At 51.8% G+C, this 14,755-nt stretch overlaps 1 protein-coding gene across 2 annotated transcripts in view; it reads left to right on the top strand.

Annotated features, from left to right (window-relative positions):
• LOC148513944 (small ribosomal subunit protein uS2) overlaps window positions 1-13,432 on the top strand; it is a 32,298-nt gene extending 18,866 nt beyond the window's left edge. The window contains exon 8 of one of the 2 annotated variants that reach the window (XM_088481218.1): window positions 13,262-13,432. In XM_088481218.1, the coding sequence (XP_088337344.1) occupies window positions 13,262-13,362 (101 nt within the window). In that variant the 3' untranslated portion in view covers window positions 13,363-13,432. Of the gene's footprint in view, window positions 1-13,258 lie in introns of both variants that reach the window. The other variant, XM_088481217.1, reaches the window with a different exon arrangement.
• Window positions 13,433-14,755: the final 1,323 nt, after the last annotated feature.

Here is a 14,755-nt window from a genome sequence, read left to right as displayed (position 1 = left end):
TACACCCCGCCGTACCAGAGCGCCGGCACTGATCTGGGGATGCTGGTAGGCATCTGGGGGTCACAGCTAGCGGTATCCCCGGATGCCTGGACTGTGGCCAGATCCAAGGGGGGTAGGTAAGTGGCGGGGTCCCGCAGAGGGTCCCCGCCGGACAACAGTCCAAAGTCCCCAGGCAGGGGGCTCCCTGGCGACTGGCTGCTGCGTGGAGCCAGGTACTAACCTGTGCTTCACTATGCCCCTGGGACAGCGGGCCGCGGCTGTGCGGCTTACATCCGGGGTCCCAGGGGTTAATTGCAAGTTGGGAAGTACGCCTTCCCTGTTCACAGGCGGCGCCTCCCCCGCTGCACACTGCCTGTCCACAGCAGTCTGGTCCGTCTGTCAGCGCTACTCCCCCAGGCCCGCCTCCTCTCTGCGCCTCGGCGGCCATCTTCAACACTTCGAAAGTGGTACTGGAAGCTGAAGTCCGGTGGCATCGCGGCCCAGGTCCCCCTGCATACCTCTCCTCCTCTGTCTGGTAGCAAATAGCGCTGCATACACTGACCTGACTGTAGTTGAGCTCAGCCCTAATAGTGCAGGGATTTATTCTGCATTGTATGTGACTACTTGCTAGCGCTGCTGCCTGTACTTTCACTTTCTGACTGTCAGCCATTTTACTATCCCTGTCTTCCTCTGCTAAAGCCCTTGCGGTGCAGTGTTACAGGATGCTTATTGCCTCACTATAGCAGTATTTGCCTGTGAGGTGTCACATACATTCCGTTCATGTCCGAGTGAATGTGACTTTCTACTTCAGGGTCCATAGGGGGTCTACAGAGTTGACCTTGGGGTATAGCTGGATCTGGAACCACGGGCACCACGCAGTTAAAGCTTTTGCTGCTCCCAGGATGCACTTGGGTCCATCCTCCTCTATACCCCACCCCCGAGCCACAGGCATCTGTTTTAGTTGGTGCCCGGCCGGAGTCTGGTCACCCTGACACGGTGGAGCTGTATAAGCAGCCCCAAAGCTTATTTTTATTTTTTAATAAGATTTCTTTTCTTTTTTTTTCTTTAGTGCGGCAGCATCAGACTGTCCGTTTGGACGTCCACGCTGCCGCTCCAACAACCCCGCTAGCGCTGCGACGCCAGTACCGATCTGGGGATCGCAGCGGGACCCCAGAGTCAGTACTAGCGTGGCTCCGGGACCTCCCACGGACTGCTGCTGAGTTGCCCGCGTGGTAATGCAGTCTTTAGCCACCAGTCTCTGGGGACAGCCTGGCGGAGCTAGTAGCGGCAGCGGGCTCCCCCTTCAATGGAATACCCTGTGTGATCGCTGGTCTACCAGGGTATAATAGCTGGAAGGGAACCAGCATCCCTGGGGTTAATTACTAGCCAGGGGAGGCAGCCTTCCCTGGTTTAGCGGCTCCTCCCCGCAGCCCAGCGCGCCTTCTCTCATGCGTGCTGGCATTGCTGGGCTATTCCTGCTTCGGCCACTCCTCAGAGCTCTCCATTTTCTTGTGGCAAACGCAGATCTCCTAGGTGGTGCATGGACCAGTCCCCCTGCGTACCTCTCTCCTGCAAAAGGACTGTTTGCAGCGATATAGCCCTCCCAGACACTGAATCTGGGAGGTTGATTGTAGCTAAAGGTGCAGTGAGTATTACTTCCTGCATGGTATGTGACTTTTGTTAGTGCTGCTGTCTGCTAATTTTTCTAGCCGACTGTCATCTTATCACTATCCCTTACCTTCTCCTACGTCCCACAGGTGTGGGGGAGGGGCGTTCTTTCTGTGTACCTCACTTATATAAATCTAAGTATTTGTGAGGTCAGTCACATACAGTGGTGTGCTACTCAGTAACATATTGTGGGCTGTTTGTGTTGCATACTTGGGAGTGCGCAGGTATTATACGCCTCACCTCTTTTCAGTGATGCATATTTATTGCAAAGTTATTGTGTCATGTCTGAGAATGAGTGCTCCTATGTTTTCCTGCCGATTCTGTTTGGCAGGGGTTGATGGGATGGATTTGTCACAGGACTGTCTGTGCGGGTGTTGCCAGCTGGTACCTGGTCCCTCTAAACCCCCGGTGGCGCAGGATTCTCATTAGGTGATGTTTTCACAGGTTCTGGCGTCAATCGTGGACAGTTTTGCAGTTCAGACTGCGTTCCCTTCTCGGGCATTGTCCCAGCCCACCATTCCCCGGGTGTTCCGCATTTGTTGCAGTCTCCCCTCGGGTCTCGGACTGGATCCTTATTCGGGGTTGCCTGTGTACGTACAGTCTCCCGCAGTGACGCAGCAGTCAATGGTACCCTTTCAGGGGTATCCTCAGGCGGTTCCTCCACCCTGGGTGGATGTACTCTCCAGCTCTGTTCAGAGTCTGGCAGCCTCGTCGTCGGCTTTTCAGTCGATGTTGCACAGTGACTTGCCCCCAAAGTCATCCAAGCGACCCGTTCCGGCTTCACTGGCGGCGCAGTTCAGACGTGTCTTAGGATGACTGGGAGGTACATGAGGACTCTGACTCGGATGCCATGGCCCAGGAGGTGGAGACTAAGTCCTCCATTAATGTGCCGGCATTGGTTAGGGTGGTGCGGGCCATCCTTCACAGAGGAGGATGTGCCGGCTCCTAGGTCGAAGTATCCTAATTTTAAATAGGCCAAAGTTGCTTCGACTGTTTTTCCCCTGTTCGACCAGTTGACGGATCATATGGCGGGAGCATGGCAGTTGCCCAGCAAGAGATTCCAACCACAAACTGTTGGCATCCAACTATCCTTTTCCTGAGGCTCATTGCAGGAAATGGGAAACCCCGCCTGTGGTGGATTCCCATGTCACCCGCTTAATTAAAAGCGCTACTTTGCCATTACCGTCTAGCTCCTTCCTGAAGGATCCCACAGACAGGAAAGTAGACTTGTTTAAAGTCTATCTAATCTCTCTGGGGCAGTGGCCCGTCCATCCATGGCCATCTCTTGGGTGGCTAAGGCCATTGAGAGCTGGGCCAACGCTTTGGAAGATACCTTTCCGAATATCCAGAGAGCATTGATAGGACAGATAAGATGCGGCTTCCTATATTGGGGAAGCATAGTTAGATGCAAGCCTGCTGACCCCTAGATGCTGTGTTGGCGCATCGATCCTTGTGGCTGCAGTCCTGGAGGGCTGATGCGGATTCTAAAAAGGGCCTGGAGGCCTTACCTTTTAATAAAGTTTCTGTTTTGGTCCAGATTTGGACAAAATAGTTGATACTATGGCTAAATCAAAGTCTGCCTTCCTCCCTTCGGCTTCAGCGCCGGCTAAGGTGAGGAGCTCTGGCCTTACCCTGAACCCAAAAGGACCAAAAAGGCAAAGGTCAGTTCTTGCCGAGGCAGTCGGCGACTAAGACAGCCTCGAAGCCCAAGATGCAGGCCTTGCAGTGCCAGATGTCCTTCCAAACAGGACGATAAACCTGCCTGCCTGATGGGACGGGCCTCCCTCTGGGGGACCCCAGAGTGGGAGGCTGGCTTCTTCAATTTGCCCAGTGCTTTCACAATACCACCACGGATGCCTGGGTTCGAGAAGTGGTCTCCCAAGGGGTACGCCCTGTCTTTTCGGCACAGACCACCCCACCAGTTTTTCTGCACGAGTCCTCAGGACAAGACCAAGGCATTACAGATTCAGGAGGCTATACAGTCCTTGCTGAAAGCAGGGGTCATTGTTCCCGTTCCTCAATTACGAGTTCCCAAGTTCAGGATGGAAACGTTACGTTCCATCATTCTGGCGATGGAACCTGGGGATTACATGGTGTCCCTGGATATCCAGGACGCGTACCTACATGTTCCGATAGCGCCTTCGCACCAGCGGTTTCTGAGGTTCGCTGTCCTTCAGCAGCATTATCAGTTATGGGCGCTACCTTTTGGCCTCTCCACAGCGCCAAGGGTATTCACGAAGATTATGGCTGTCATGGCTGCACATCTTTGGAACCAGAAGGTACGGCTACTGCCGTATCTGGACGACCTCCTGTTGCTGGCGAGCTCCCCGGAGGTACTGCTTCAACATCTCCACCTGACGATCGCTTGCCTGCAAGCACACGGGTGGTTGATAAATTGGAAAAAGTCCTCCCTGATTCCATCATAGCAGATGGTTCATTTGGGAGCCCTGCTGGATTCGCGTCAGCAAAGGATCTTCCTGATTCCGGAGAAGATCGCCTCCCTACAGCTGTGGATACACATTTGCCTGAGCAGTTGCCGCCTGTCGGTCCATTCGGCTATGAGAGTTCTGGGGTCCATGGTGTCGACATTCGACATGGTGGCATTTGCCCAGTTCCATTCCCAGCCCCTGCAGGGGCTTATTCTATCGGAATGGAACGGGTTACCTCACCGGATCCGCTCTCAGGTGCTGGTGTCGTCTCCGGAGGTTCGGCAATCTTTGGCTTGGTGGCTTCAGACAGCTCATCTGGCCGAGGGGCGCCCCTTTTGGTTCCCGGACTGGGTCCTGCTCACGACGGATGCCAGTCTCCGGGGTTGGGGGGCAGTGACCGGCTCATTGTCTCTCCAGGGTCGTTGGTCTGCGGAAGAAGCACTTCTCCCCATCAACATCATGGAACTGCGGGCAGTATACAGGGCCCTGCAGTCGTCCGGTCCCGCTCTTCACGGAAGGGCAGTACAGGTGCAGCCAGACAACGCCACCACGGTGGCATATATCAGCCACCAAGGAGGAACTCGCAGTCGGGCAGCGAAGTCTGAGGTGTCTCGCATCCTGACTTGGGCGGAGTGTCACATTCCAGCGATCTCGGCGGTCTTCTCAATTGGGAAGCGGACTTCCTCAGCCGTCACGACGTGCATCCCGGGGAATGGTCGCTTCACCCAGAGGTGTTTCAGCTACTCGTGGACAGGTGGGGACTGCCGGAGCTGGACTTGATGGCCTCCCGTCACAATCACAAGTTGTCCGTTTACGGGTCAAGGACAGGAGACGCAGGCGCAAGTCTGGTGGACGTGCTGTCGGTGAAATGGACGTTTCACCTGGCGTATCTGTTTCCTCCGATATCCCTACTTCCTCGGGTCCTGCAGAAATTCAAGCAGGACGGCGGCACGCTCATGCTGGTGGCTCCGGCGTGGCCCAGACTTTCTTGGTACTCCGATCTCAGGAGCCTCTCAATCGACGCTCCGTACCTTCTTCCTCAGCATTGGGACCTGTTGTCTCAAGGGCCCTGCCTTTACCCGGATCTGGGTCGGCTGTCTTTGACGGCGTGGCTCTTAAGACAGCCGTCTTGAGGTCTCGGGGCTTCTCCAGTTCAGTTATTGGTACCATGCTCAGGGCACGCAAGCCTGCTTCAGCACGGATTTATCACCGGGTGTGGCACACTTTCAGTGGTGAGTCCAGACATTATGATCCTCAGGTGTTCCGAGTTTCTAGGATCTTGGATTTTCTTCAATCAAGATTGGACCTCGGCTTACGCCTTGCCTCTCTGAAGGTTCATGTGTCCGCCTTGTCCGTGTGGTTTCAACGGCGGATTGCAATACTGCCGGATGTTCACACCTTTTTCCAAGGTGTTCTCAGGATCCAGCCTCCCTTTGTGGTTCCTTGGGACTTGGCGGTGGTTCTACGGGTCCTGCAGGGTCCTCCGTTTGAGCCTCTTGAGTCGGTGGAGCTAAAGTGGCTGACATTTAAGACTGTTTTTCTCCTGGCAATTGCTTCGGCCAGGAGGGTGTCTGAATTGGGGGTGCTTTCCTGTCGCCCTCCTTTTCTGATTTTTCACCAGGACAGAGCGGTCCTGAGTTTTTGCCCAAAGTGGTCTCGAAGTTCCACAGTAATCAGCTTTTCAGTCCCCTGTACTTTCAGCTGGTGAGACTTCCTTAGATGTGGTCCGGGCGCTTAGAATCTGTGGACCGGACGGCTTCGGTTAGGAAGTCTGATTCCTTGTTTATCCTCTTTGGTTTTCACAAGAGGGGTTGGCCTGCCATTAAACAAACGTTAGCCCGTTGGCTTCGTTCCATTATTTGTGAGGCTTATGCACAGGAGGGTTTACCTGTGCCAGTCTGTTAAGGTTCATTCCACTCGTTCTGTGGCTCCCTCTTGGGCTGCTAGACGTGGCGCCTCTGCTGTTCAGCTGTGTAAGGCGGCCACTTGGTCTTCAATTCAAATGTTTTTGAGGTTCTATGCGTTTGACACCTTCGCCTCTCAGGATGCATCCTTTGGGCGCCGGGTGCTCCTTTCAGCACAGGAGTGTCCCCGCCCTTAGTTGAACCGCTTTGGGACATCCCCAAGGTCAACTCTGTGGACCCCCTATGGACCCTGAAGTAGAAAACGAGATATGATAAGAACTTACCTTTGTTATCTGTTTCTACGAAGTCCATAGGGTCCACAGGGCACCTGCCCTGACGCACCTGGCTTCAAATGGGCTGTGTGGCTGGTCACCGGTTTTCCGTCTCCCATTTCTGTGAGTATGGTTTCTTGTGTTCCAGTCTTCCGTCTCTGTTTAGTCTCCTCCTCCGGCCTGGGCTGCTTACCAACTGAGGTGCCTGAGGCTCGGGGGCGGGGTATAGAGGACGGACCCAAGTGCATCCTGGGAGCAGCTAAAGCTTTAACTGCGTGGTGCCCGTCCAGCTATACCCCCAAGGTCAACCCTGTGGACACTATGGACTTTGTAGAAACAGATAACAAAGGTAAGTTCTTACCATATCTCTTGTTTTTTCTACTTCAGGGTCCATAGGGTATCCACAGGATACCTTGAGGGTATAGGTGATGACGTCAGGCATCGGGCACCATAGAGTTAGTTTTCAGCCTCCCAGGATGCACTAGGGTCCCCCTCCTATACCCCGCCCCCGAACCAAGGCATCTCAGTTTCGTGTGGTGCCCGGCCGGAGTCTGTTGCACCTGCTAGAGGGGGGCTAAGAAGAGCCCCTGAAGTTTTTCTACATGCAGCTGTGGCTGCACATTGGAAGTACAGCATGGACTGTCAGTACTGATGTCCATGCTGTCTTCCCTTCACCCCAGCCGGTACCAGAACGCCGGTACCGATCCGGGGATGCTGGTAAGCATCTGGGGTCACAGCTAACGGTGACCCCAGATGTTCTGGGCCATGGCCGGATTTAAGGGGGATTACAGGTAAGCAGCAGGGGTCCTGCGGTGGGACCCTGCTGAACATGGCCCTAAGTTCCCAGGCAGGGGGCTCCCTTGAAACTGGCTGCAGCGTGGAGCCAGGTATTAACCTGCGCTTCCACTACCCCACTGGGACCGCGGCAGAGCGGTAGCGCTGCGGCGTCCCAGGGGTTAAATGCATGCCAGGGCAGCGCACCTTCCCTGTCTCTCAGCCGGTGCCTCCCCCACTGCACATGCCGACTGGCCCTGTGGCAGTGCTCCTCCCCCAGGCCAGCCTCCTCTATGCTCCTCGGTGGCCATCTTCAGAACGCATGGTGAACGCTGCTGGAAGCCTATGATCTGATGAATCGTGGTCTGGGTCCCCCCGCATACCTCTCCTCCGCTGTGGTCAGGTCTGTGTATACAGCGCTCTGTCTTACCAGACTCTGTGTAGTTGAGTATCAGCGCTGATAGTACAGGAATTCGTTTTTCTGTGCATTGTATGTGACTGTGCTAGCGCTGCTGCCTGTGCTTTTACTTTCTTACTGTCAGCCTTATCACTGTCCCTGTTCTTTCTGCTAAAGCCTGTGCGGTGCTGCAGGGTGGTCTCTCGCTATATTAAAAGTATTGGTGAGACGGGTCACATACTTTCCACCATCATGTCTGAGAGACTTTCCTCTCCAGCTTCAGTGTACTACGTGTAAAGTACCTATAGCGGAGGGGGAGGGTATGCCGGCAGTGTTTATTGGCGCGGCCAATTACGGTCACAGCACCGGTACAGTAGCCGCCCTGGGCTTGTTTCGCTCAAGCGCTTACAACCTTGGTGGGCCAGTTAGCTCCGCAGCCCGTGTTCCCACACATGGATTGTCCCATGCAGGGTTTCCTGAGGCAATTGATGGTACCACGCAGTCTCCCTATTTCCCCTCTCCCGGTCTCTCAGGAGCCGGCGTGGGTTTAATTCCCTGACTAGTTCTGTACAGCACTTGTCGGATGTGTTACAAGGGGAGTCTGTGTTGCGGCCACATAAGCGGCCGGTGTCGTCTGTCTGCTCCTTATGAGGATGACTAAGTGACGTCTGATGATGGGGAGATTCTGGATCTTTCCGAACAGGAACCTCTCCGTACTAAGGAGGCGGACGCTAGGTCCAAGGTGTATATTCCTGGACTTATTCGGGCAGTCCGCACAGCTTTGGTGATTAAGGACGAAGTTCCTCCGGTGTCTAAATCTAAATGCCTTATTTAAGGATGTTAAGGGTGTTGCCACAGTGTTTCCTCTTTCGGGTCAGTTGGTGGACCATTTAGAGGAGGCGTGGAAACAGCCTGGCAAACGATACCAGCCGCAGAGGCGTTTGTCGGTGGCTTATCCATTCGCGGGTAATTATTTTGCCAAGTGGGAATCCCCTCCACAGGTGGATTCTCATGTGACACGCCTAGTCCGTAGTGCCACATTACCCATGCCATCCATGTCCTCCCTTAAGGATGCTACGGACCGCAAGGTGGAGATCTGCCTAAAGTCCGTTTATTCCCTTGCCGGGGGGGGGGGGGGGGGGGGGCAGCTAGGCCAGCTATGGCCATTAGCTGGGTTGCCAGAGCTATGGTGCGCTGGGCTGATACGTTGGAGGCGTCCTTCGATTCCGACTGTTCGGCTGAACAGAGAGTTGATCGGCAACCTCCGGGATTCGGCCACTTATATCAACGAAGCGGCCTTGGATATTAGTACCCTGGCTGTAGCTGCTCGTCGCACCTTGTGGTTGCGATCTTGGAAGGCGGACGCTGATTCCAAAAAGGGCTTGGAAGTGTTGCCTTTTAATGGAGAAGTTCTTTTTGGTCCGGACCTGGACAAAATTGTAGCCACGCTGGCGGCAGCCAAATCGGCATGTCTCCCGTCTACTGCAGTTCCTTCCGGTTCAGGTACGTTGTCCTTTCGGCCTTATAGGGCCCAGGGAAGGCCTAAAGCACAGTCCTTTCCCCAACAGGCTGGCCCCAAAAAATCGGCCAAGCCCCGGAAGCAGGCCTGGAGTACCAGACGTCCAGCCCCTAAGCCAGATGACAAGCCTGCGGCCTGACAATCCGGGCCTCTCCTTGGGGGATCCCAAAGTGGGAGGCCGCCTGCTGCAGTTCACCCGGTGATGGTCGGTCACCACGACAGACACTTGGGTTCTCGAGGTGGTCTCCCACGGGTATGCCCTCTCCTTCCGGCACAGACCCCTGTCTCGATTCTTCACCACGGGTCTGCCATCAGACCGGAACAAAGCCACGGAGCTGCGGAAGGTCTTGCACACTATGCTCCAGGCTGGAGTTATAGTGCCTGTTCCATTCTCCCAGAAGGGCCAGGGTTTCTATTCCAATCTCTCTTTGGTGCAGAAACCCAATGGGTCGTTTCATCCGATACTCAACCTCAAAGCTCTCAACAAGTCTTTGCGGGTACGAAGTTTCGGATGGAGACCCTACGGTCCATCATTCTGGCGCTGGTACCTGGGGACTACATGGTGTCATTGGACATACAGGACGCTTACCTGCATGTCCTTATTCTTTTACGCCATCAGCAGTTCCTCAGGTTTGCAATCCGCAGCGACCACTTTCAGTTCCGGGCGTTACCTTTTGGCCTGGCAAAAGCGCCACGTGTTTTTACCAAGGTGATGGCGGTCATGGCGGCTTCCCTGCAGCTGCAGGGAGTCCGCATGTTGCCGTACTTGGATGACCTTCTTAGTGGCAGGATCTCCGGAGCTCCTTCTACGCCACTTGGACCTGACCATTGCGGTACTGCAACGGCACGGCTGGTTAATAAACTGGCAGAAGTCTACCCTGATCCCGTCTCAGCGGATTCTGCACCTCGGAGCCTTATTGGACTCCGGACAGCAAAGGATCTTTGTGACGGGGGGAAAAGATCTCTGCCTTGCAGTTGAGGGTGCGCAGTTGTCTACGGAGCCGCCGGGTGTCTCTGCACTCGGCGATGAGGTTACTGGGCTCCATGGTGTCTGTATTCGACATGGTGGAATATGCCCAGTTTCACTCCAGACCTCTGCAGCACCTGATCCTGTCCAAATGGAATGGACTGCCTCAGTCTCTAAAATCCCAGACGACGGTGCTCACTCCGGAGGTTCGCCTGTCCCTAGCCTGGTGGTTGCAGACGACCCAGCTCAACAAGGGTCGTCCGTTCTGGGTGGCGAATTGGGTCCTGTTAACGGACGCCAGTCTTCGGGGCTAGGGAGCAGTCTCGGGTCCACACTTGTTCCAGGGCAGGTGGACTCAACAGAGCTTCTTATAAACATCTTGGAACTCCGAGCGGTTTTCAATGCTCTCCAGCAGGCATATCTGCTTCTCCAAGGTCACCCAGTGCAGGTCCAGTTGGACAACGCTACCACCGTGGCCTACATAAATCGGCAAGGAGGAACCCGAAGTCGGGCAGCTCTCGTAGAGGTGTCCCGAATCCTGGTATGGGCGGAGCGCAATCTTCCAGCCATATCAGCAGTCTTCATCCCGGGAGTGCTAAACTGGGAGGCGGACTTTCTCAGTCGCAAGGATGTTCATCCGGGGGGAATGGTCCCTGCACCCGGACGTTTTTCAACTACTGGTGGACAGGTGGGGTCTTCCAGAGATCGACCTCATGGCGTTCCGGCACAACAACAAGTTGCCGGTGTACGGGTCTCGCACAAGAGACGACGAGGCGTCTCTGGATGCTCTGTCCGTCCAGTGGATGTTCCGGTTCGCTTATCCGTTTCCTCCGTTTGCCCTTCTTCCGCGGGTAATCCGGAAATTCAAACAGGGAGGAGGGACGCTCCTGTTGATGGCTCCCGCATGGCCCAGACGGCACTGGTTCTCAGACCTTCAGGGTCTGTCCGTGGACAGTCCTCTGCGGTTGCCGCTACGACCGGACCTTCTGTCACAGGGTCCTTGTCTTCACCCGGACCTGACTCTGCTGTCTTTGACGGCGTGGCTGTTGAGACGGCCATGTTGAGGTCCAGGTGGTTTTCCAGCTGTGTAGTACGAACCATGCTAAGAGATCGGGAAGTCTTCCGCGAGAATACACCATCGCGTGTGGCATACGTTCTTCCAGTGGTGTCGACCGAGAGGTTATGCACCACGGGAGTTTCGTCTGTCTAGAGTGCTAGCCTTCCTACAAGCGGGACTAGACCATGGGCTTCGCCTTGCTTCTTTGAAGGTGCAGGTTTCTGCCCTGTCTGGTTTCATCGTAGGATTGCTACAATCCCTGATGTGCACACCTTTATGCAAGGCGTTCTGCGATTTCAGCCGCCATTTGTTCCACCTGTGGCGCCTTGGGACTTGGCTGTGGTCCTGAGGGCTCTCCAAGGACCGCCGTTTGAACCACTGGGCTCAGTGGATCTTAAATGGCTAACAGCTAAGACTGTTTTCCTTCTGGCCATAGCTTCGGCCAGACGTGTTTCTGATTTAGGGGCTCTCTTGTAGACCCCCTTTCTTGATTTTTCATGGGAACAGTGCAGTGCTATGCACTCGTCCTGAATTTCTTCCCAAAGTTGTTTCCCAGTTTCATGTTAACGAGGAAATGGTTGTACCGGCTTTTAACTCACCTGGCCTTTCAGTGGGTGAGGCCACTTTGGATGTTGTGCGGGCCTTAAGGACTTATGTTGACCGCACTTCGTTTAGGAAGTCGGACGCCTTGTTTGTCCTCTATGGCTTCCGTAAAAAGGATTGGCCTGCTTCAAAGCAACCTTTGGCAGCCTGGATCCGTTTGGTGATTTCAGAAGCTTATCTTCATGAAGGCCTGCCGGTTCCTCCTTCTGTGAAGGCTCATTCCACTAGGTCTGTGGGTCCTTCGTGGGCAGCTCGACGTGGTGCCTCTGCAGTCCAGATCTGCAAGGCGGCCACGTGGTTCTCTGTCCATACCTTTGTGAGGTATTACGCGTTTGACACCTTTGCCTCTCAGGATGCTTCCGGGCGGCGGATTCTCCTTTCAGCACAGGAGCGTCCCCACCCTTAAAGGATACTGCTTTGGGACATCCCCAAGGTATCCTGTGGATACCCTATGGACCCCGAAGTAGAAAATGAGATATGGTAACTTACCCCTGTTATCTCTATTTCTGCGAAGTCCATAGGGTTCCACAGGACTCCCGCCCTGTCGCACCTGTGTTTTCCGTCTCCCACTGGTGAGAATGTGATTCTTGTGTGTCCAGATGTTTTTTTTCTCTCTTCCTTCTCCTCTGGCCTATGGCTTGGTACGTAACTGAGATGCCTTGGCTCGGGGGCGGGGTATAGGAGGGGGACCCTAGTGCATCCTGGGAGGCTGAAAGCTTAACTCTATGGTGCCCGATGCCTGACGTCATCACCTATACTCCAAGGTATCCTGTGGAACCCTATGGACTTCGTAGAAATAGATAACAAGGGTAAGTTCTTACCATATCTCATATTTTTCCATTTTATCTGTTTGTAGTTTTGATAAATCTACCCCTGATTTTTTGTTTTGCTTTGTCTGCTTTTAATTGGCAGATACATTTGTATTGAATGCTCATGGATTTTAGTTTACCGAAACAATAAAATGTTCATTCTTTTTGATTAGTTGACCAGGAAAAGTTTAGACCAGTGCTGGTATGAACCCCAGCTTAACATTATTTGTTTTGGTACTTGCAACCACTCTGCACAACCTTCATTTGATGACTTGTGTGGTCACATCTTCCTGTTTATTGTCCAATCTGATATGCAGCACATCAAACTGTCATCATTCGGCAGTATCTTACATTGATGACAGCTATCTTGCAACTGACCAATACAAAGTGTGTAGCCCATCTTTACTAGGTCTATTTATTTCTTATTTCCACCAGTAGTCTTGAAAGTCTGTTAATACAAAATTTGATAACAAACACTACACAGCCATGAAGCCAGGTCAGTTAGAATATAACATTCCATTTAAGTATTTTCAGTAAAATTTTCACCACATTTATGCACAACCATCTAGACCTAAATATTAAATGCAGATTGTTGGCTCCTAGATTATTAGCTCCTAGGAGCATGGTCCTCCTCCCCACTGTCTCACAGCCTTCTTCTCTAGCACTTCTATGACAGCCTTCACCTTTAGAGCTGTACTGTGTATGGAGAATTGTGTTGCTAATTGTTACTTGTGTTCTGTTTATTTTGGTTACTGTATTTTAATGTTCTGTGTACCCTTTACTGTATCTACAGTTCTGTTGACCACTTGTGGCGGCCTATAAATAAAATATTAGTAAAAATAATCATCATCTAAGTTTCTGTTGTGTTTTTGTCCCTTAGTAGCAGAAGACTGGAGCTCCCAGCCAGCTAGCACTGATGATTGGTCTGCTGCTCCAACTGCTCAGGCCTCTGAATGGGTGGGAACAACTACTGAATGGTCTTAGAACAATTTTGGGGCCACTTCCGTTCAAAGGCTATATTGGACATAAGAATAAACTTCTCTTGAATTTTTGACTTTGTGGTTTTGTCTTTTATTTTCACTCCTTAATGTTTCAAGCAGAAGACAAATTGGGTGCAGATATTTAAAATTACACAAAATGTAAATTGTACTGAGGATTTGAAGCTGTATACAGTGGTGCTTGAAAGTATGAACCTTTCAGAATTTTCTATATTTCTGCAGATTTTTGGTCCAAGACTACCTCAGATTTTCACACAAGTCCTAAAAGTACATAAAGAGAAACAAATCAAACAAATGTGATATTGGATATGCTCATTTTTTTTTTCCTCACCTGTTGGTGACCAAAAGTATGTGAACCTTTGCTTTCAGGATCTGGTATGACCCCTTTGTGCAGCAATAACAGCTTCTAAATGTTTCCTGTAATTGTTGATTAGTCCTGAACAGCTTGAAGGAATTTTACCCCATTCCTCCTTGTGTTTTGGATCATTGTCTTGCTGCATGACCCACATTCTCTTGAGATGCAGCTCATGGACAGATGTCCTGACATTTTCCTTTAGAATATTCTGGTATTCAGAATTCATTGTCCCATCAATGATAGCAAGTCGTCCTGGGCCAGATGCAGCAAAGTTGTCCCAAACCATGATACCACATGTTTCACAGATGGTATTCATACCATCTTTTGAAGAAGAGAACACTTGAGTTTTTATTTTTGGTACTTTTACAAAACCTTTCAATAAAAAAAAAATTAACATACAGATATTACAAATACATAATGTTGTATAAACAGAACATAGCAGGTGTGAATTGTGCAGTTTTACAAATAACATATTGCAAAAGATCAATAACATTTTCACACCTCAATAGAGAAAACAGCAAAAAATATGGACAAAGAGTATATATTAAACTGCACTCAAAGACCAGCTTTGAATTAATCCCACATAGGGTTGTTCAAAAAGTAATGCCTAAATTCTCACAACTCAAATTTTATTATAGATACAGAGTTGATGATTTGCAGTAAAATACTTTGAGGGCAGATGGTGAATTTTTTGAGTAGTCATTCTGTTACTAAGACTTCAAGCATCTTCTCCACCTCCCAACCCAAGCTGTGATTCCACTTTGACCCAGGAACGTATGGCGTTTTTAACAAACGCCAACCACTGGAATTTTTCCAAACTCTTCAAAATGTTGACCCCGGAGACAGTATTTGAGAGGACCAAACAGATGAAAGTCAGAAGGGGCCAAATCAGGACTGTATGCCAAAATGGGGTGGGCAATAATGCCACGTCCACCAATGTCTGCAGATGTTGCCATCGAAGTATGAGGTCTGGCATTGTCATGATGTAAGATGACATTTGACAGTGGAATTGTTTACCTTTTTT

Source organism: Taudactylus pleione, unplaced genomic scaffold (genome assembly GCF_031769625.1).
Source record: "Taudactylus pleione unplaced genomic scaffold, aTauple2 ptg000266l, whole genome shotgun sequence".
NCBI lineage: Eukaryota > Metazoa > Chordata > Amphibia > Anura > Myobatrachidae > Taudactylus > Taudactylus pleione.
Note: the sequence above shows the minus strand (reverse complement) of the source record. Positions and strands in the feature narration are given on the sequence as shown.